The 21,778-nt window shown below is 41.9% G+C and overlaps 1 protein-coding gene across 5 annotated transcripts in view; it reads left to right on the top strand.

Moving 5' to 3' along the window:
• The window catches only part of GLT8D2 (glycosyltransferase 8 domain containing 2), a 57,527-nt gene that overhangs the window by 32,680 nt on the left and 3,069 nt on the right, over window positions 1-21,778 (top strand). For 2 of the 5 annotated variants that reach the window (XM_068561594.1, XM_068561593.1), the window contains 8 exons: window positions 1,392-1,438; window positions 3,931-4,023; window positions 11,387-11,558; window positions 13,956-14,073; window positions 15,436-15,520; window positions 16,157-16,269; window positions 18,869-19,035; window positions 21,284-21,396. In XM_068561594.1, the coding sequence (XP_068417695.1) occupies window positions 1,420-1,438; window positions 3,931-4,023; window positions 11,387-11,558; window positions 13,956-14,073; window positions 15,436-15,520; window positions 16,157-16,269; window positions 18,869-19,035; window positions 21,284-21,396 (880 nt within the window). In that variant the 5' untranslated portion in view covers window positions 1,392-1,419. The remainder of the gene's footprint in view (window positions 1-1,391; window positions 1,439-3,930; window positions 4,024-11,386; window positions 11,559-13,955; window positions 14,074-15,435; window positions 15,521-16,156; window positions 16,270-18,868; window positions 19,036-21,283; window positions 21,397-21,778) is intronic. The other 3 variants (XM_068561592.1, XM_068561591.1, XM_068561595.1) reach the window with 2 other exon arrangements.

Below are 21,778 nucleotides of genomic sequence, written 5' to 3'. Positions count from 1 at the left end.
GGCTTTAAGGAAGACAAAGGCTGATGGAGGGGGTTACATGCATTTAAAAGAAAATCCAGGGATTTCTCTGGTGGCGCAGTGGTTAAGAATCCACCTGCCAGTGCAGGGGACACAGGTTCGATCCCTGGTCCGGGAAGATCCCACATGCTGCCTAGCAGCTAAACCCGTGTGCCACAACTACTGAGCCTGCGCTCTAGAGCCTGCACGCCACAACTACTGAGCCACGTGCCACAACTACTGAAGCCTGTGTGCTCTAGAGCCTGTGAGCCACAACTACTGAGCCCATGAGCCACAACTACTGAAGCCTGCACACCTAGAGCCCATGCTCCACAACAAGAGAAGCCACTGCAATGAGAAGCCCGCGCACCGCACAAAGAGTAGCCCCCGCTCGCTGCAACTAGAGAAAGCCCGCGTGCAGCAACGAAGATGCAACGCCGCCAAAAAATAAAATAAAATAAAATCCATATTCCTTTACAGACCCCATAGTTTGTCTCCAGCCTCTTCTAGCCAGTCTCTCCCTTAGTCCACTCTGTTCCAGCCACATTGAACCTCTTGCGGTACTTAGAATCATCAGCCCCAGGGCCTTTGCACTTGCTGTTCCCTTTGCCTGGGATGCTCTTCTGCATTCGCTCCACTGGCTCCTGCCCTTTCTTCTGATCAAACGTCATCTCCTCAGTGAGGTGTTTCCTGATTTCTCACCAAGATGCCTCCCGGTCTCTATTCATCTTTATCCCAGCACTTCTGTTTTTTACTTCGTATCACTTACCATAATCTAATTATTTTACTTGTTACATTTTAATATCTGTTTTCTCTACTGAAAACAGCTCCATGATGATAGGGGCTGGGACTGATTTGTGCATTGCTGCATCCCCAGTACATAGCACAGTGCTGGGCTTTTAGTAGGATCTCAATAAATATTTACTGAATGATTGAATGGAGTGTAAAATGTGCCCTTCTCAGGATGATTCTGTTTTCACAAGGGATTCCTGAAGATGTAGAAGCTTCCTTATCAAAGGAATGAAGTTATGATAGCAGGAAAAAAAGGCACAGGATTGATATTTTACATCAAGGAAAACTTCTTATGTGACATTTCTTCCAGTTAGTGCCATCTGATCTGCTAACCCAGAGAGCTGACAGGGCAGTTTTTGGAGAAGGTAAAAGATTATGCTTTGGGAGTCCTTTGTACATTTTGTACAGCCAGAGAAATCAATTTGAAGAGGTGAGCGCTAAATTCAAGAAATATTTAGTTCAAAATTCTAGATTCAGAACAGTTAAGAATGATTGCAAAATTTTCCACATAGCAACTGGTCAAAGATGTAGTCCTTAATAATTGTATTGTGACTTTTGGGTTGATTGTCTTTTAAAAATAATTTTTATTCTTTAATCCACAGGTCACAGTTTTTATCCACATGAACACACATGGCTTTGTTACGAAAAAGTAAGATTACAAACTTTAAAAAATGATGATTAAAAATAGATATTTTGGAGGATTGTTTTGATGCTGAATCTTATTCTTTTTCTTTTTCTTTTTTTTTTAATCTTCTTTGGTTTTCATGGATAGTTTTCCCACAGACAGTTGTTGGCATCATCATATGAGGATGATTTACGTAGAAAGTTGTTGGGTGTTTTGTTCAGAGGTGGATTTTTCATGAGAGGGGTCAGATGTTTCCATAAAAGTTGCAAATATTATTTATTTTCTCATTTTAAATAAGTATTCATGTTCCTGCCTAATTTAGCATTTGTAATTCCATATTCTTATTCTTAAAGATTCACTTCAAATTATGTAATCTTCAGACCCCATCAAAACCTGGACTTGCCTCTGATTTTATATCCAGTTGTTTGTGAATCTAGGGGGAAAATAATTACCTAATTGTGTTAGTTACCCTCAGAATAGAGTTGCCCAATGTAGCAGATGAAAAGACAAGGTATCCAGTTAGATTTGAATTTTTAATAAACTATGAATAAATTTTTAGTATAAGTATATCCCCAATATTGCATGGGACATACTTATACTAAAAAAGGGTCAGATGGTAGTAGACATTAGGCTGCTTCCTCAAAGTGGCTGTGGGAAGCGAATGTTAATCAGTTGTATCGATAAACTATAGAACTTTGTCCCTTGTCTTCTGTTTCTCTATAGTTTTGTTTTAAACTGAGTATAGTATCTGGTTGTCTCTGGCTGAATCTAATAACCCAGAAAGGCAGAGAGGAGATGGATGTCAGCAAGGCAGAACCATTGAGCCTTAGGACATAGCTCTGGAAGGCATCCGTGGAGATTGTCCAACTCCTTCCTTTTATAAGTGTGAAGACAAAGGCCTAGGGGCCAGAAAATAGATTAGTATGAGGTAAATAAGTATAAATATCTTGACACACAAAAATAGTAAATAATAATACAAAACAATTTTAAAGTCTTTATTGGGCCTACATTGCCTTTGGTAACTCTCAAAACACCCCTGCAAGGTAATGGTTATTATTACAATCCCCATTTAGCAGATGAGCAGACTGAGGCTCAGAGAGGTTAAGTAACCTGTCCAAGGCCACACAGCTAGTAGGTGGTAAAATGAGATTTGAGTCTGACTTCAAATCCCAGCCCTTTCCCCTTCTACCAATGTTTGCCAAACTGCAGGCATTTGTGTCCCGCATATGACAGTGTACCACTTTCTCAACTTTTCATCATCTGCGTTCCTTCTGTTCTGTGCATGACTTACTATTTTCTTTAAATTGACTCATTTAAAAAATTATAAGTGTATTTTGTAATAGAAAGTGTATATCCTTACTATAAGTAGAGTAACAGTTATGTCTCAAAAGAAGGTGATTGTACAAATATATATGGTTAGAGTAATGTTATTCAATTCTGGGTAGCTTTTGTTACCTGCCTGCATATGAAATTAGGACTGATTTCTCACTGTGACTTAATGTTACTTAATACTATGAACACAAGCCTCCTAAATCATCCCATGTACAACCAGTGGTGTATGGCTCCATACTTAGGAAAACACTGTCCGACACCATTGCAGTTCTCAGGAGATCCTAAGGGCAAGCATCACTGTTCTGGAAAGGATGGCCCTGGAGGCTTAGACTGGGAAGAGGTATTGGGATCTTCTAACCTCTTACTCAGGGCAAGAGTTTTCTGTGCATCATCCTTGACCAGTGGTAGAATTAACTGAGAAGCAGCTGTTATAATGACCAAGAACATGTATTCATAATAAGCACTGGCTCATCATAAGTGTTATATAAATGTTGGCTATTATTTGAAACAAAGTATTCCTGCACAGAAAGTGGCTCCAAAGGCAGCATCGTGCAGTCATCAAGGTTATAGCCTCTGCCATCAGACTGCCTGGGTTTAGTCCTGGCTGTCCTTAAACTACATCTGTGTGTCCTTGAGTATCAGCGGTATCACAGATTATCTTTTTTTTTTTTTTTTTTTTTTTTTAAGATATTCGCCATGTATTTCTTCTTTAGGTCTTTTTCTTTTTTTTAATTTTTATTTTTATATTTATTTTTGGCTGTGTTGGGTGTTTGTTTCTGTGCGAGGGCTTTCTCTAGTTTCGGCAAGCGGGGGCCACTCTTCATCACGGTGCGCAGGCCTGTCACTATCGCGGCCTCTCGTTGCGGAGCACAGGCTCCAGACGCGCAGGCTCAGTAGTTGTGGCTCACGGGCCCAGTTGCTCCGTGGCATGTGGGATCTTCCCAGACCAGGGCTCGAACCCGTGTCCCCTGCATTGGCAGGCAGATTCTCAACCACTGCGCCACCAGGGAAGCCCTATCACAGATTAACTCTTGACTCCACGTGCTACCTGCTTAGAGAAAGGTTACAGGCCTCCAGTCCTGTGTATGTCAGGGAGAGCGTCTGTTCCCACTGGCTATTCTAAACTTATTCCACAATTTCAGTTTGATAGGTGATATTTGAACATGTTTCTGTTTTTATTTCAGTTAACCAGGTGTTGCTGTTCCTTCTGATTGTGACCATCTGTGGGATTCTGTATAAGAAAGTTCACAGGGGGACTGTGCTCAGGAACGAGACAGGTATGCAAAGTGACAGAAGCCAGTCACAAAGAGTCAAATACTCTGTGATTCCACCAACACGAGGTACTTAGAGTAGCCACATTCATAGAGACAGAAAGCCTAGTGATGACTGCCGGGGGCCGGGTGGGGGGAGGGGAAAGGGGAGTTATTGTTTAATGGGTATAGAGTTTCAGTTTTACAAAATGAAAAGCGTTAGGGGGATGGATGACAGTGATGATTGTACAACAGTGTGAATGTATTTAATACCACCGAACTGTACACTTGAAAATGGTTAAGATGGTAAATTTTATGTTGCGTATTTTACCACAAAGAAAAAATATATTAAAAAAAAGAAGACTGGCGCAGGCAAGCAGGCATGTGGTCCATCAAGATGAGATACCTAAGAACACAGTATGAGTTCTTCCAATAGCTGGGTTCAGAGAGAAACAAAAATTCAGTCAGCTTCCAAGTACCTGCTTGTAGAATATCCACCCAAGGCCAAATTTTCAGTTGTGTTCTAGAATGATCAGTGCTCTTCAAACTTAACACATATCAGAATCACACAGAGGGCTTGTTCAAACGCCGTCCTGGCCCCAGGTTTTGAATCAGTAGTTTGGGGGTGGGGCTGAGAATTTGCATTTCTGATGAACTCCCAGTTGACGCTGAAGCTGTTGGTTTTTGGACCTCGCTCTGAGTGGCCTGCTCTGCAATCCATCCTTTTGGAGTCTCTCAATAATTTCGCTTATGAGCAAAATCACTGCGTTGACCATATGTCCTCCTCCAGCTACACTGGGGAGCCCGGTTTCCCTCTTCAGGGGTGAATTGCATGGGATGGAACCTCACTTCTCCAAACATACAAAGGCAACACACAGAAAAATCAGGTAGCACCAGTAGTGTTTTATTTTTCATTAGTTTACTGTTTTATATCAGCAAAATGAATATACTCATTTATGGAAAATACAAAAGAAAAATATTACCTGTAGTTGTATCAGCCAAAGACAAATACAATTAATATTTTGGTGCATTATGTACATTCATATTCACACTTCTTTTTTTTTTTTTTAATGTTCTGTGCGTCATTGCATTTTTTTTTTTTTTAAATTTTATTTATTTATTTATTTATGGCTGTGTTGGGTCTTCGCCTCTGTGCGAGGGCCCTCTCCAGCTGCGGCAAGTGGGGGCCACTCCCCACCACGGTGCGCGGGCCCCTCACCATCGCGGCCTCTCCTGCTGCGGAGCACTGGCTCCAGACCCGCAGGCTCAGTAGCCGTGGCCCACGGGCCCCGTTGCTCCGCGGCATGTGGGATCCTCCCAGACCAGGGCTCGAACCCGTGTCCCCTGCATCGGCAGGCAGACTCCCAACCACCGCGCCACCAGGGAAGCCCCACACTTCTTTTTTAAGTCAGAGGCTTAGGCACTGGACACACTACAAGGAACAAAATAACGTCCCTGCTCTCACAAAGCTGACTTTTTCAATATAAAAAAATTCATAAGGACTTCCCTGGAGGCACAGTGGTTAAGAATCCACCTGCCAATACAGGGGACACAGGTTCGAGCCCTGGTCCAGGAAGATCCCACATGCTGTGGAGCAACTAAGCCTGTGTGCCACAACTACGGAGCCCGCGTGCCTAGAGCCCATGCTCCACAACAAGAGAAGCCACCTCAATGAGAAGCCCGCCACCACAAGGAAGAGTAGCCCCCACTCGCCACAACTAGAGAGAAAGTCTGCGTGCAGCAGCGAAGACCCAACACAGCCAAAAATTAATTAATTATTTAAAAATTCATAAAAAATTAAAAATATGTATAATCAGGTCTAAATGAACATTAGGAGCCTCTGGAAAGCGAATGATTTCCATACAGAGATATGTATGCAGATGTTTATAGGGCATTATTGATAGTAGCCCCAAACTGGAAGCAATCCGCATGTGAATCAAGTAGTGACTATATAAAATGTATTATATCCATGCAATGGAGTACTTTTCAACAGTAAAAAGGAACAAACTACTAATACATGATACAATATGAATAAGCCTCACACACATACTAAATGAAAGAAGCTAGACCAAAAACACCACATGTTGTATGATTCCATTTAAAGGAAATTTCTAGGAAAGGCAAATCTATGGAGACAGAAAACAGGTCAGTGGTTGCCTGGGGCTGGGAGTGGGAGTGGCTTGACTGCAACCCAGCTGAAGGGAAATTTTCTGGTGATGAAGATGTTCTAAAATGGGATTTTAGAACATTCTAAATGTTCTAAAATGGGATAAATTTACTAAATATCATTGAACTATGTACTTACAGTAGGTAAATTTAAAGAAATCTACATTAGTCTGCCTGGGCTGCCATAACGAAATACCACAGACTGGGTAGCTTAAACAACAGACATTAATTTTCTCACAGTTCTGGAGGCTGGAAGTCCAAGATCAAGGTGCCGGCAGGGCTGGTTTGTCCTGCAGAGGAATGCCTTCTCTCTGTGTCCTCACGTGGCCTGGTGTCTTTTCCTCTTCTTATAAGGACGCTAGCCATATGGAATTAAGGGTGGGCCTCATTTAACCTAACTGCCTCTTTAAAGGCCCTGTCTCCAAATACAGTCACATTCTGAGGTACTGGGGGTTAGAGCTTCAACATATGAATTTTAGGGGTACGCAATTCAGTCCATAGCTAGTATGTAACTAATGACTCAATAAATTGCTTTGAGAAAGGTCGAGAGAGAGAGGGAAAGAGAGAGAGAAGGTCATACAAGGTCAAATGTTGTCTGAACTTTGAGCTTGTTACTCCTCACATTTTACTTCCTGCCCATAAACCAACACATTCAGTCGGCTGATCCCATTGCAAATTCCTTTCTCCATGGAAAGAAATGAGTTGCTTTTATAATAGCTGTTAAAAGAACTGTTAGGAAATGCACATCCTGATTAATTGGCTATATATTTATATACGATAAAGTGTTTTCACCACATGAATGGATCCAATAGCACATTTTTATCCCACATGGTGTTAAAATTAAAAAAAAGAGAATCAGTGTTATGAAATACCACTCAAAAGAACATAGTTGGCATGGAAAGATGGATGTCTGTGGTATGTAAGTGGAAAAAGCAGGTTACAGAAGACTATGAAAAGTTTGATTTCATTTTGGTTTTAAAATAATACATCATATTTCATGTAATATTTATATAATATGTAGTATATGTGCTTTTGTATGTACATTAAGAAGGGTTTGAGAGGCACATACCACACTGGTAACCTTTGGAATGTGGGCTGAGAGGTCTGCAGACAACAATCACCATTTACTGGATACTCTTCTGTTTGACTGGAATTTTTCAAGAAGTGCATGTTAATATTTTATAGACTTTATTTTTTAGAGCAGTTTCAGTTTCACAGCAAAACTGAGCAGAAGGTACAGAGATTTCCCTCAAACCCCTTTCCACCCCCCACACGCACACGCACGCACACACACATGCATGCACACACGCTCACGCGCACACACACGCGCGCGTGCACACGCACACACATGCACACACACGCTCACACACACACATGCACACACACACACACAGCCTCCCCCACTATTAACATCCCGTACCAGAGTGGTACATGTGTTATAATCCGTGGACCTATGTTAATACATCATTTTCATTAGTGTCCATAGTTAATTTTTTTTTTTTTGGCCGTGCTGCACAGCATGCAGGATCTTAGTTCCCTGACCAGGGATCAAACCCGTGCCCCCTGCAGTGGAAGCAGGGAGTTCTAACCACTGGACCACCAGGGAATTTCCACCAGTGTCCATAGTTTACATTTGGGTTCACCCCTGGTGTTGTACATTTTATGGGTTTTGAGAAATTTATAAGGACATTTATCTATCATTATAGAATACAGAATAGTTTCAGTGCCCTAAAAATCCTCTGTACCTCACCTATTCCATATTAATCTTCACAATTTTTAAAACATTAATTCAAAGAACTAGTGTCATAACATGAAGTCCAGAGGCCCTGGGAAGTCATGTACTGAAGAAAAACATGGTACCATTCTATGTAATCTCCTGATAATGACATTCCATGGAATCTCCTGACAATTTCCTTGCAATCAGCATGCTGGTGATTCACTCTTGGCCCATTTGGGGTGCAGCAAGTTTATATGTTTGGCTAAAACAGTTCTAATTTGAAATGGGATTCAGAGATTTGGCACTGGGAGAGCAGACATTTCACCTCTTCTAGAAATGGACATTGTTTGATAAGAGTTACTTGTGAGAAGGGACTAAAGCAATATAATAAATTTCTAGTCCATATGCCATTATTATGAGATTTTTATGGGCACCAAATGGCTTCTCATAACCAAACCTTTTAATGGTCTGGCTCAGGCAGCATTTGGTGTAACAGATCCAAGTAGTACAATGGCTGATCCCAAAGATCTGCTAGGATGAGGCATTGGTGAAGAATTACAGTTGAAAAATCTTCCCACCCTTCCTCCAATGTGCCTTCATCTATCATTCTGTCCAGGGAAGACTTCTAGGCAGAGAGCAGTATTTTTGGCTTAGGTTAGCTCCCAGGTTCTCTGACTGGCAGAGGCTCTTAAGCAGTATGGTGGTGTGATGTGTCTGCAGCAGAGCTGTAAACTCAGTGTTTGACCTTCTCTTAGGGTGCTCTTCTTTCATGGGGACGTGTTCCTCCAACCTCATTCTGCCCATAGCCTGATGAAGGCCTCTATCTGAGCCTGACAGCCAGGTACTGCCCCAGATTTTCAACCCTTCCCTCTTTCTTTGCCCCTAAGAGTCACCCATGAATTATTCCTCTAGGGCCCTGTTCTCTAAGGCCAATGCATCATATCTGTTTAGTTGATTTCAGCAGACTTTCATTAAGTGCTTGCTAGGTGCCAGACTCAGTGGGGATAACACAGTGAGCTTACAGTCTAGTATAGGAGACATACACATGAATAGATTCTTCCCATGCAGTGTGGTAAGTGCTCAAATAGAGGTTTCTAATAAATTCACCCAGCCAGCCAACCAGCCAACCATCCAAAATGTATTGAGAATCTACCATGTTCCAGGCACTGGGCTAGCTGCAGAGGAGACAGAGGTGAACAAGATACTGTCCCAGCCTTCACAGAGCTCCTAGTGTTACAGAAGAGAAAGGAAAGACATGCTACCAAATAAATTGCAGTGCAGCTGGTAAATCCACCCACAAGCAAAGACAGAGTGAGCATGGGTGAGGGCTGAACTAATTTGTGTTAGTGAGCTGTTAAAGGCTTCCTGGGGGCTCCAATGTCTATACTGCATTTGGAATGAATATGTAATAGTTAGACATGCAGGAGGGGATGAAAATAATATTCCAGACATCAGAAACAGCCTGTGAAAAGGCATTGAGATAAGGGACAACATGGTGTCAGTATTCAGGGAACCGCTAGTATTTTTGCAACGCTGGAATAGAAGTAGACAAGGCTAGAGCAGTGAACAGGGACTGGATCCATGTGTGCCAGGAATGGAATGTGGCTCTATCCTATAGCAACCATGGGAGAACTTTAAGCAATGAAGAAACATCATTGCTTAAAGTTCTCCCATGGTGTCAAATTTTCATTTAGGCAGATCAGTTAGATGCCTGCAGGTACCATATGATTAGGCAACATACCACATGGTTAGGGGACCTCCCCAAGATGACAGTTTAGTCCAAAAGGAACAATCCCTTAAGAAATTTTTTTTTCTCTTTATAAAAGCAACCTGTAATTACTTTGGAGAGTTTGGAAAATACAAGAAACACAAATAAGGAAATTAAAATTACTCATAATTCTATAAATAGACATAGATCCATTTGCAAATATGCATGTGTCAAATTGGGATCAAATACTGGAGAGAATTTTGTGTTCTCTCCCCCCCACCCTTAACATTGTATTATGTGCATTATCTCATGCCAGCAAATATACTTTGAAAAATTATTGTAGTGGTGGAAATTTCACTTGTGGAGGAAGGTGGTGGAAGAGATGTAGGAGATAAAGAGGGAGGCCTTTCAATATTTCTTAAATTATACAAAGCAGAGTACCTGGTGGTTAGTTTCATACATGTTTGTTGGATTAAATATCAGCTAAAACTACCCTGGGTCTGAATAATAGAGATTTTGCAAAAAGCCATCTGTAAAGAAAGAGAGAGCTTTAAGTAAAAATCAGATATCTGTTTGATAGTGAATACTCTACATACTGATAATTATTATTCTTCATACCTAAAAGTTGTGTTGTGGTACCGAAATATGATGTTATGACATTAGTATTTTATATCATAGCCAAGGATCAGAAGAATAATCAATTATTCATCTTATGCATTAGTCATACTTTTTCATTTATCTCCTTTTTTTGCCATCAACTTTTGACTCCCTCAACAAGAGGGTGGATAACAGGAAGCAAGATCACAAGCAGTATACTTTATAGCAATGTAGGCAAGGTAAATATTCCAATTCAGACAAGAGTTGAAGAGTGTTGAATCAAATGAGGCTTTTCAGTTCTTCACATATTTTTCAACTGTGTGTATGTGTTAGGCTATCTGATTGGCTTCTTTAAGAGAGCTCCAAAATAATAGTGACTTAAGCAAAATAGAAGTTTATTTTCTCTCTCAAGTGAAAGTCTGATGTGTCAGTTCCATAATCATCCAGATCAGGATCCTTTCTATTTTATAGTTTTGGTGTCCTCAAGAGGCAGTTTCCATCTCATGGTCCAAGATGGCTGCTTTAACTCCTATCATCAACATTCCAGGCAATGGGAAGGGGGAAAAGAAAAGGGGAGGGTAAGCATATTCCTTTTAAAGGCAAACTCAGGTGTTGCACATTTACTGGCACTAACATCCCATTGGTCAGCACTTGATCACATAGAGCTAGCTGCAAGGGAGTCTGGAAAAATATTCTTAGTGGTTGGCTAAGTGCCAGCTAAAGTTCCAATGTTGTATTTCTTTTTTTTTTTTTTTATAATTCTTTATTTTATTTATTTATTTTTGGCTGTGTTGGGTCTTCGTTTCTGTGCGAGGGCCTTCTCCAGTTGTGGCAAGCAGGGGCCACTCTTCATCGCGGTGCGCGGGCCTCTCACTATCGTGGCCTCTCTTGTTGCGGAGCACAGGCTCCAGACACGCAGGCTCAGTAGTTGTGGCTCACGGGCCTAGTTGCTCCGCGGCATGTGGGATCTTCCCAGACCAGGGCTCGAACCCGTGTCCCCTGCATTGGCAGGTGGGTTCTTAACCACTGCACCACCAGGGAAGCCCCCAATGTTGTATTTCTAAGAGAAGAAGGAGAGACTGAATATTGGAGAATAATCGGCAATCTCTTCCCCACTACGCTATCTTCCCCCTGGAGTGTGGAAGACAAGTCAGACTGTGACATTCCTTCATGTTCCAAGGCTCTGATTTTGGTGTTTCCAGATGATGACTCTGAGACTCCTGAGGATATGGAAGATGAGATTCCGGTGGTGATTTGTGCAGCAGCAGGGAGGATGGGTGCGGCCATGGCTGCCATCAACAGCATCTACAGCAACACTGATGCCAACATTTTGTTCTATGTAGTTGGACTCCGGAACACTCTGTCCAGAATACGGTAATCCGTGTACTATAGACTTTGGAGTTTTCTACTTTCTTTTAATTGTCCTTGTCTTTCTTTACATGGATTCCCTTCTTTCTTTGGTTTGATAAATGTCCTTCAAATTAATGAGGGGATGACCTGAGGTTTACTTGATGGCCTGACAAACGTGTTCCTAGCTAAGGAAATTTTAGCAAAGCCTCATTAATCCGGTAGGGCAATGCACCATTCTGCAGAAGTGAATTATCTAATGAATGAAGGAAACCCAATCCTTAAGCAGTTTATATGAGTCTTTCTTTCTAAAAGTTTCTCTTTTCTCTGCTTTCTTAACCTGAGAGACTATTAATATAATATAATAATTTAATATGGCTCAGAATCATCACTAATTATAATTTTTAAACTGCAAAGCGGTCTCTTTCCTATCACACACCATACTAAAACATAAATTGGAGTTGGATTTAAAAGAAATAAACAGGAAATAAAATTCTAAATGTATTACTAAAATGCGGGATAATTGTATAATTTTGGTATGGAGAGTGACTCCTTGAGCCCAAGGGAAAAACACTGACAGATTTGACTGCTAATATTTAAAAAGTTTTAACTGATGAAAAACACTAAGTGAAACTGATCACACAACAGATTAGGCAAGATATTTTCAACATGTATTATAGACAATGGATTACTATCCAAAATGTATAAAGAATTCTTACCAAAAAAATTCAAAAAGATGAGCATATAGTAGAAAAATGAGCACAGAATACAGACAATTCATAGAAAAAAAAACTATAAATGGCCAGCAAACATGAAAAAGCATTCCATGTTACTAATAGGGAAACGCAAATTAAAACAATGGCGTGGAATTGTCCACTCAGCAGGACGGTAAAAACTAAATAGGACAACACCATCCTGTTCAGGAAAATGGACATGCTTATTCCTTGTTTACACAATGTACACTTCATAAATTGGTAAAGCAATTTTAGGAGGGCAATATGGCAATATCTAATAAAATGGTATATGCATATATAGTTTGACTCACCGTTCCATTTCAACAGCTGGGAATCTGTGCTGCGGAAATTCTAGTACATATGACCAAAATATATGTACAACAGTGTTAATTTCGGCATTATGTGAAGTAGTAAAAATATTGTGAAGTGCTTAAATGTCCATCAGTGAAAGAATATTTAAATGAACTATAGAATATGATCCAGCTATTAATAAAGAAAGAAGGCATAGAATATCTCCAAGACATATTACTAAGTGGAAAATACAAGTTGCAGTACACCTCATATAGTATGACCCACTTCATGAATGTCTTAACCTGTTTGAGCTGCTGTCACCGAATGCACAGACTGGATGGCTTGGCTTAAAAACAAGAGAAATTTACTTCTCAAGTTCTGGAGGCTGGGAAGCCCAAGTTCTAGGTGCCAGCAGATTCCATGTCTGGTAAGGGCTCATTTCGTGCTTCATAGCAGGCTGTCTTCTCGCTGTGTTCTCACATGGCAGCAGGAGTAAGGGAGTTCACTGGGATGAACGTCTTTTATAATGGGCACTAGTCCCATTCACGAGGGCTTCATCCTCATGACCTAATCACCTCCTACAATCCACACCTCCAAATACCATCACACTGGGGACTAGGTTTCAACATACAAATCTGTGGGGGACACAACATTCAATCTATGGCAATGAAATCAAAACCCCCAAACTGTAAATTTGTACACGTACATATATGTATTTCTGTAAAGAAAAAGACCCAGAAAGATCCCCGGCTGTTAACAGTGACTGTTTCTAAGGAGGTTGGAGGAAGTGGAGAGAGCAGAGATGAAGGGAAGTTCAAGGTATTTCAAGTTCTGTGAGACTGAGATCACGTAAGGGGAGAGAGTGGAGAGGAGGAGGAAGAGAAAGTGGGGAGGAAGGACAGAAGACTGAGGTAAATCTTCTCAATGCAAAGGTAATGCAAAGGTAAATTCAAATCATCCCTGGAGTCAAAGCAGCAGAGTAAACACGATTCAGTCAAAGTAGCAGGTTCAGAAGGCCGGGCTTCCTTACAGAGCTGTTAACCCATGGCAAAGAGAGCACCGTCAACCACAGATGCTGCTTTATAAGAAAGAAGGAACACTTTTTGTTCTTCTAGTTTCCTGTGGAGATTATGTGGATCTGGGGAGATATTTGGTTATTACTGTTTTGCTTCATTTCCTTTGCAGAAAGTTACGTGAATGAGAAAAAAAAAAAGATTCAAAGCTAAACCAGATGGGGAAAAAATCAGAAGGATTTATAGACTAGACTCTACTAAGGTTGCACATATTTTATTTTTAACTTTCTATGGAGGCAAGAGATTGAGGCAATAGGCAAATTGAGGAAAGTTTGGAGGTGTGTGCTCGAGGTTGTTTTTTGTTTTTGTTTTTGTCATCCCTTTAGAAAATGGATCGAACATTCTAAACTGAGAGAAATAAACTTTAAAATCGTGGAATTCAACCCTATGGTCCTCAAAGGAAAGATCAGACCAGACTCCGCGAGGCCTGAACTGCTCCAGCCTGTGAGTAGGGATCGCACATGTCGGGGATGGTTCTCGGTGAAACCTCGTTCGGTGCGGAGCGCCAGCCACTGGGAAGCACACAGAATATTTTTGAAGCCTAGCAGTTTTAGATGTCCACCAAACTCTGCTTATTTATAATTCAAAAGCCACCTACTGCAGAAAGGATGTAAGATGGTTTACATAAACCATAATGAAGCTATGAAAGAAGAAACGAAGCGTAAGAAAATGCAGGATGCATTTATGTGTGTAAATACGCCTGTGGGGTGGGGGAGGGCCCGAGTTGTGAGGCCTAGAGAAATTATTCCCAGCCCAGAGGCAGTTGTGTGTACCATGCCGGGACCTTACACTTAGCTCAGAGTATCCCAGCAGCTGAGGAAAAACGGTAACAAGATGGATTATATACTTCAGAGTACTGACTAATACTTTCAGGAGACACCAACTTTCTTCCTGACATTGGGAATCTTAAGGTGTTTTACTGCAAGAGTTCTTACAAAAGGGACCCTCTTCTGCATAAAGAGTGGTGTTTTTGATGGCAGGTGTACAGAAAATGCAGCCCCCTTCTACATGTGATTATTGTTTAAATCCATCCTTGAAAATTAACTAAATTCGAAGCCCTCTGATGATAAGATCTTTTCCCAATTCCAGATATTTATTCTCAAGAGTGCTAGCTGAGTTGGAACTTTGCATTATACAGTATTGTAGCTATTAAAACATTAAGACCCCCATCCTCAGCCCATGCTTCTCTGGCTTTTTTCTGGTTCAAGGAGCTAAGAGGGTGAACCTGTGTGTGTGATGTGATGACGTGTGAGATGAGCTCCACATGCGCACGCACATGTGCGTGTATGTATGAGTGCACGTATATGTGTGTCTGCGCACGCACACGTGCGTTTATGTGTGCACGCGCATGCACATGTGAGTTTATGTATGTGTGTGCGCACACACATGTGCTGCATGTGTGTGTGTGCATGTGTGTGTGTATGCGCATGTGTGTTTAAGGCTGTTTTAGTTGACAGTAGTCAAATTACTGAGTGTAGAGGAAGGCAGGCAGTTTGTGGCCAGAAAGATTGACAGCCTCTGTGACTCCCGCTGCATCAGTTCACAGAGATGAAAGCGGGGACAGTCTCAGCAGTGGGGGGTTTGGATCTAGAAGAACTGCTGACCAGCGCTGGTTTCAGTCCCAGGGCCCAGGTAAACTGGGCACCAGGAAGCTCGGGCGAGGCCTCTTTGCAGCCTCTGTTTTATTCTGCTCCAGACCTGGAGCTGAGCAGAGGCCATGGTCAAAGCTGACCCCCCCCAGCACCCCTATTAGTCACTGGGCCTTCTGTCTCTTCCCCACCATCACTGCTTTTGTTGTTTTAACAGCTGAACTTTGTTCGATTTTATCTCCCTCTGCTTATCCATCAACACGAGAAAGTCATCTATTTGGATGATGACGTAATCGTACAAGGTATGCTCACCGATGCCAAGAACACTCGGAAACAGAGCAGCTGATAAGTAGAATGACTGTCTCTCTTCATTTTTGAAATATCTAGTGGCTCAGTGATTTTGATTGCTTATTAAATTTGGGAGTATAGTGTTGTTGTTAATCAGGGAATACTTTGAAAACAGGGGTTGATACTTTTCTGGGACAATCCAGTTGACTTTCTGAGAGCCACTCTCTGATTGTCAAAGTCTGTAATAAGTAGCTTGTAAAAGCCTGTAATAGGTGGCCTTTCCTTTTCCTGCACGCCTAAAATGTAGGGGGATAAAGCCTCACTGACAACATTCTTAGAAGCGAGCTAAGTTTTAGTGTTAAATGTCACCTTCTCTCTCTCCCGCGTGCAAAATAAGACGAGCGTTGGTGCCGTACATACACAGCAACAGAAATAAAGATATCTGACCAGTGTTGATCTGAGCTTATTATCAAGTGGCTTTTTAAATTGATATGACCTATTCTTATCAAGAAAATTGCCAAGCCACTTGAAACCATGGATCACATACTTTTCCCCCACAGCAAAATCTGTGATTGTTTAAGCTCGAAGTCTCTATCTAGCCCTAGAATGAGTGCTATACTATTGTTAACTCCTGGTGTTTGTGAATCCAGGGGACATCCAAGAGCTGTACGACACCACCTTGGCCCTGGGCCACGCGGCAGCTTTCTCAGATGACTGCGATTTGCCCTCCTCCCAGGACATACACAGACTTGTGGGGCTGCAGGTGGGCACATGTCTCGGGAATCCTCCCTTTGCCCCTTCTCCTCCCTGCACTTCAGAACGAGTGTCATCCTCACCTTGGAGGAGACTGGGGGACTGCTGGGAGGCAGACAGCCAGGGGCCTGGGCTTCCCATTCACATCCCAGCTCTGCTCCCGCCGACTCCGGGGCAAGTTACTCACCCCTGCAAGTCCCGCTTTCCTTACCTGAAACATGGCAACAATAACATCTATTTGGTTGTGTTTTTGTGAGTTGTGATGAAATAACATGATGTCAAAGTGTCCAGTAAATGCTCCAGAAACGATGGTTGTTATCTAAGTCACTCGCAACCACATTCTACGGCAGAGATGGTGTTTTCTGTAAAAGAGACTCACTGAACCTTTGGTTCTGTTTTCAGAGTTTTGACCATTATTCCCCACCCCACTCCTTTCAGTAGAGGAAAATACTGATTTTGTTCCAAGGTAAAGAGCTCCTTACCCTGGTAGAAATGAAGACAGTCGAACCCAGATGTAACACCGAAAGCAAAAGAATGGCTTTACAATACAAGATGCTATTACGAATCGAATGCTGTTCTTCAAAAAAAGCTCCAGGAAATAATTTTATATGTGTGACATTTAAGCTGTGACACACTTTAAGGCCTAGGCCCTGGGGCCAGACCTGCCTGTCAAAATCTTGGCTCCATCACTTAGTAGCTTTGTGACCTTGGGCAAGTTACTTAATCAGTGGTTTTCTCCCTCATTTCTTTTTTGTTTTTGGCTGATTGATTGATTAATTGATTGCTATGTTGGGTCTTCGTTTCTGGGCTAGGGCTTTCTCTAGTTGCGGCAAGCGGGGGCCGCTCTTCATCGTGGTGCGCGGGCCTCTCACTATCGTGGCCTCTCTTGTTGCGGAGCACAGGCTCCAGATGCGCAGGCTCAGTAGTTGTGGTTCACGGGCCTAGTTGCTCCGCGGCATGTGGGATCTTCCCAGACCAGGGCGCGAACCCGTGTCCCCTGCATTAGCAGGCAGATTCTCAACCACTGCGCCACCAGGGAAGCCCTCCCTCATTTCTTAAATAGAGGTAATAACAGTATCAGTACTTCTCTGGTAGGGTTATCGGGAGAGTTAAATTAGTTAATACATGTAAAGCTATTGTATGCAACTAATGAGGTAATGTGCGTGAAGTTCTTAGAACAGTGCCTGCACATAGAAAAGTGCTCAAATAGTTCCATTACATCCATGTTGTCTTTGAGCATCCCATGAGGTGGGTGAAATAGTGTGTCCTTCCTCATTTTACATTCACTCAAAACTAGCTATTGAGTGCTTGCTATGTGTCTGACACTGTTTTAGGTGCTAGTAACACAGCAAATAAAACTAAAATTCCGCCTTTGGGTAGCTTGCATTCTAGTGGGAAGAGGTGGTCAGCAAGCAAGTAAAATATTGAACAGAGGATCAGGGTGGAGGTGGGGTTGGATTTTAAGTTGGGTGATCAGGGAAGGCTCCACTGAGATGTTGTCACTGAGCCTACACCTGAAAGAACTGAGGCAACTATCTTAATAGATATTTAGGGGAAAAACATTTCAGAAGAGGTAACAGCAAATGCAAAGGTCCTGAGGCAGGGGTGTGTTTGGTGTATTAAAGGAACAAGGAGGTCAGAGTGGCAGAGGGGTCAAGGAGGAGAATAATAGAAGTTGGAGAGGTAATGGGGGCAGGGTAGATGGTGGAGGGCATGGCAGGCATCTTAGGGAGTCTGGGTTTTACTCTGAATGAGAGGGGAAGCCACTGGAGGGGCTTTGAGCAGATAAGTAACACTGAGACAGAGTGGGGTTGAAAAGGGTGGAAGCAGGACACAGGTTGGGAGGAGCTGGCAGAAATCCAGTGAGTGGTAATTATGGTTCAGACCAGGAAGGTAGTAGAGACAGTAAGAAGTGGTTGGCTTCTGGGGACTTTCCTGGTGGTCCCGTGGTTAGGACTCCACGCTCTCACTGTTGAGGGCCCAGGTTCGATCCCTTGTCGGGGAACTAAGATCCCACAAACCACGTGGCGCGGTCAAAAAGGAAAAAAAGTGGTTGGCTTCTGAATATATTTTGGAAGATGGGACGGACAGGATTTGCTGAGATCTGGATGAAAAGTGAGTGAGGAGGAGGAGTCTAGGATGACCTAATGACCTTAGGTGTTCTGTCGAACTGGAAGGATGGAGTGGACACTGAGGTAGGGCAGGTTGTAGGGAAGCAGGTTTGGGATAGGATTGGGATCAGTTTTGGGATGTAAGGAGAGCTGCCTCACTAAGCACCCACAAGGACAAATAGAGTTGGCAGATGTAGTGGAGCTGGAAATCCAGAGGAGAGGTCCGGGCTGTCTACACGGAGAGATTTAGAGCCATGAGACAAGATGAGGCTGTCTAGGGAGTTGATGCTGCAGAAAGGAGCAGATGCTGGACATGAGACTAGGGGCACTCAGTTTTTAGAGGTTGGGGAAACAAGAGAAAACTGGGAAAGGACTCCAGGAAGTGGCCAGTGACACAGGAGGAAGCACAGGTGCTGCATGATGGTCTCAAGAAAGTGGTTATTTTCCAGAAACAAAAGATTCCTTGGTCAAAAGCACACATATCCTCTTCCTTTATAGAACACGTACATGGGCTATCTGGACTACCGGAAGAAGACGATAAAAGACCTTGGCATCAGCCCCAGCACTTGCTCTTTCAATCCTGGTGTGATTGTTGCCAACATGACGGAATGGAAGCACCAGCGTATCACCAAACAGTTGGAGAAATGGATGCAAAAAAATGTGGAGTATGTGTGGCCCTCTACCAGTTTTTCCATGCTTGGGAGTAAAATTATTCCATTAATTTTCTATGCATAGCTCAGGGGTTAGAAACATTTCAGACATCTGAGGTCAGATTTTCTTACAGAGGCACTGTTGAGAAAAAAGGGAGCAGTGGATGAAAAATCCGTTCTCAAACGATGTGTCATAGGAGGTGAGATCCTGTGCAATCCCTTATTATACAAACATTTTCTAATAAATTGTTTAGTAATGTGATTTTTAAACCTTCTCCCAGAATTCTAGTGAACCTTTTTGACTGCAAATCATTTATCTTAGTCGAGTTTCTCCTTCTTACATAGATTTATTTTTAAGAATTATTTTATAAAGTCAACTTTTTTAAAAATAACACTTAACAACATTTAATGACACGGCCTTAAAATTTATAATGCATGCATTGACAGAATTCCAAAAACTAATTTATAAATTCACAATACCAATTGGAAATTTTAACATACTGCTCTCAGTAAATGATAAAGACTAAAAATTAGAAAGCTTATAGAAGAGTTGAACAAGACAATTTACAAGCTTCATCTTTATACATATTGATAATACAAGACATTTTAAATATCAAGGAACTCATATGAACTACCTTTTTATTGTAAATTAATTAAATGCAATATCATTAGCAAAAGAAATATGATGGGGAAAACATTATAGGCCATGTTTGAAATTCATAGACAGAAGATAGTATTCCAGAAGAGCAGGTTCAGGAAGGTATTTCAACATTTTAAGGAAGGGAGAGAACAGGTATTATACCTGTATGGGTTAGGGGGTAAGCCTACAACCAACCAGTCAAAGGCCCTGTGAGTCTGGTTCCTGGAGACATCAGAGCAATTGATCCTTGTACTGATCCCACTGTACTGAGCTCAGGAACATACCTGGACTAAACTCATGTTGGCCTGTAGGGGTTGAGGGAGATGCCTGAATGTACTGTACTGAATTGCTCTCAGTAATAATATTATATATTATATAACAATAAGTTTGATGATCTCAGGCATATATTCCAACTAGCCTATGCTCAGACTTCCTCTGGCCTGTTAAGATTGAGAATGCTGGGTTTCCTGAACAGTGATATTACCCTCATTCACTTAGACATTATAATCCATAACTGCAGGATCTTAGGGTATGGAAATTTGCCCTTCCATCTGTCCTGGAAAATGTGCTGTGTATCCTGACATCGCTAACTTCCTTAAGGATCCTTTAGAAAAATAAATCCAGCTTGATTTCCTAAAGCAATGTCTGTGTTTGGTCTTTCGTCAGTTTAAGCCCCCAATGAAATTTATCAAGTCCTGTTTGTAAAGTCAACTTTTTAAAGACTGAATTTTTTTAGATCAACTCTAGAATTTTTTTTAAATTAATTTATTTTTGGCTGCATTGGGTCTTCGTTGCTGCGCGCGGGCTTTTTCTCTAGTTGCGGCGAGTGGGGGCCACTTTTCGTTGCGGTGCGCAGGCTTCTCATTGTGGTGGCTTCTCTTGTTGCGGAGCACGGGCTCTAGGCGCGCGGGCTTCAGTAGTTGTGGCACGCAGGCTCAGTAGTTGTGGCTCGCGGGCTCTAGAGTGCCGGCTCAGTAGTTGTGGCGCACGGGCTTAGTTGCTCCGCGGCATGTGGAATCTTCCGGGACCAGGGCTCGAACCCATGTCCCCTGCATTGGCAGGCGGATTCTTAACCACTGCGCCACTAGGGAAGTCCTAGATCAACTTTAAAATATGCATAATACATTGACTGACTTAAAGCTAAAAAAAGTAAAGTAAAATAAAGATTGAATTTTTAAATCATTTTTCATCATTGAAGTATTAAGAGAGAAAATAAAAATAACACAACCACTATTATCATGGCATTGTATATCCTGTCCATCTTTTTTATCTGGATATTTTTAATATTATCATAACCTTGAATTTGTGAGTAAAGTCATTCTAAATAATGTAGGATCAGAATTTGGGATCTTCGAAGTTTGCCATAAAAAGGCCTGAGAAGTAAAATGGCAAAATATTAACACTCTGTGAATCAAGGTAAAGTACATGGGAGTTCATGGTATTCGTCTTACAATTTTGTGTAGGTTTAACAATTTTCAGAATAAAAAGTTGGAGAAAAATGAAAGACCATAGACTTATTATATAGTGAGGGACTGTCTTACACCTTTTAAAATGATTAGATTCTACTTCATCTGAGTCTGTGGGACTCCAGGACAAACGTTGCTTTTCTATTCTGTTTCTTAGGGAAAATCTCTACAGCAGCTCCCTGGGAGGAGGGGTGGCCACCTCCCCAATGCTGATTGTGTTTCACGGGAAATACTCCACCATCAACCCCCTGTGGCACATAAGGCACCTGGGTAAGTATTTCAGAAGAACACCAGTGTGCATTTTATAGACCCAGTGAGCACCAAGGTGAAGACCGTGTGCTATTGCACCAGCTTCCTCACTTCAAATCCTCCAGGTGACCTTGGAGGTGACCTTGGACACGTTACTTAAGCCTCAGATTCTGCAAATGCAGGTGATAAAAATGACCTGAGAGGTGTGTTTCTAGGAATTCAGGAAAAGCAATTAGACTCATGCTTAGCATATAGTATGTGCTTGCTAAACATGAACTATTGTTACGATGGAACTTTCACTGTCAGAACTTTTTCACATGCCTTTATTGCCCTCTTGCAGTAGCCCATAGTGGACAAAACCAAATGAATAAGCATAACAGCTTATGATGAATTTAGATAGCCG

This window comes from Eschrichtius robustus, chromosome 13, assembly GCF_028021215.1.
Source record: "Eschrichtius robustus isolate mEscRob2 chromosome 13, mEscRob2.pri, whole genome shotgun sequence".
Taxonomy (NCBI): Eukaryota; Metazoa; Chordata; class Mammalia; order Artiodactyla; family Eschrichtiidae; genus Eschrichtius; species Eschrichtius robustus.
Note: the sequence above shows the minus strand (reverse complement) of the source record. Positions and strands in the feature narration are given on the sequence as shown.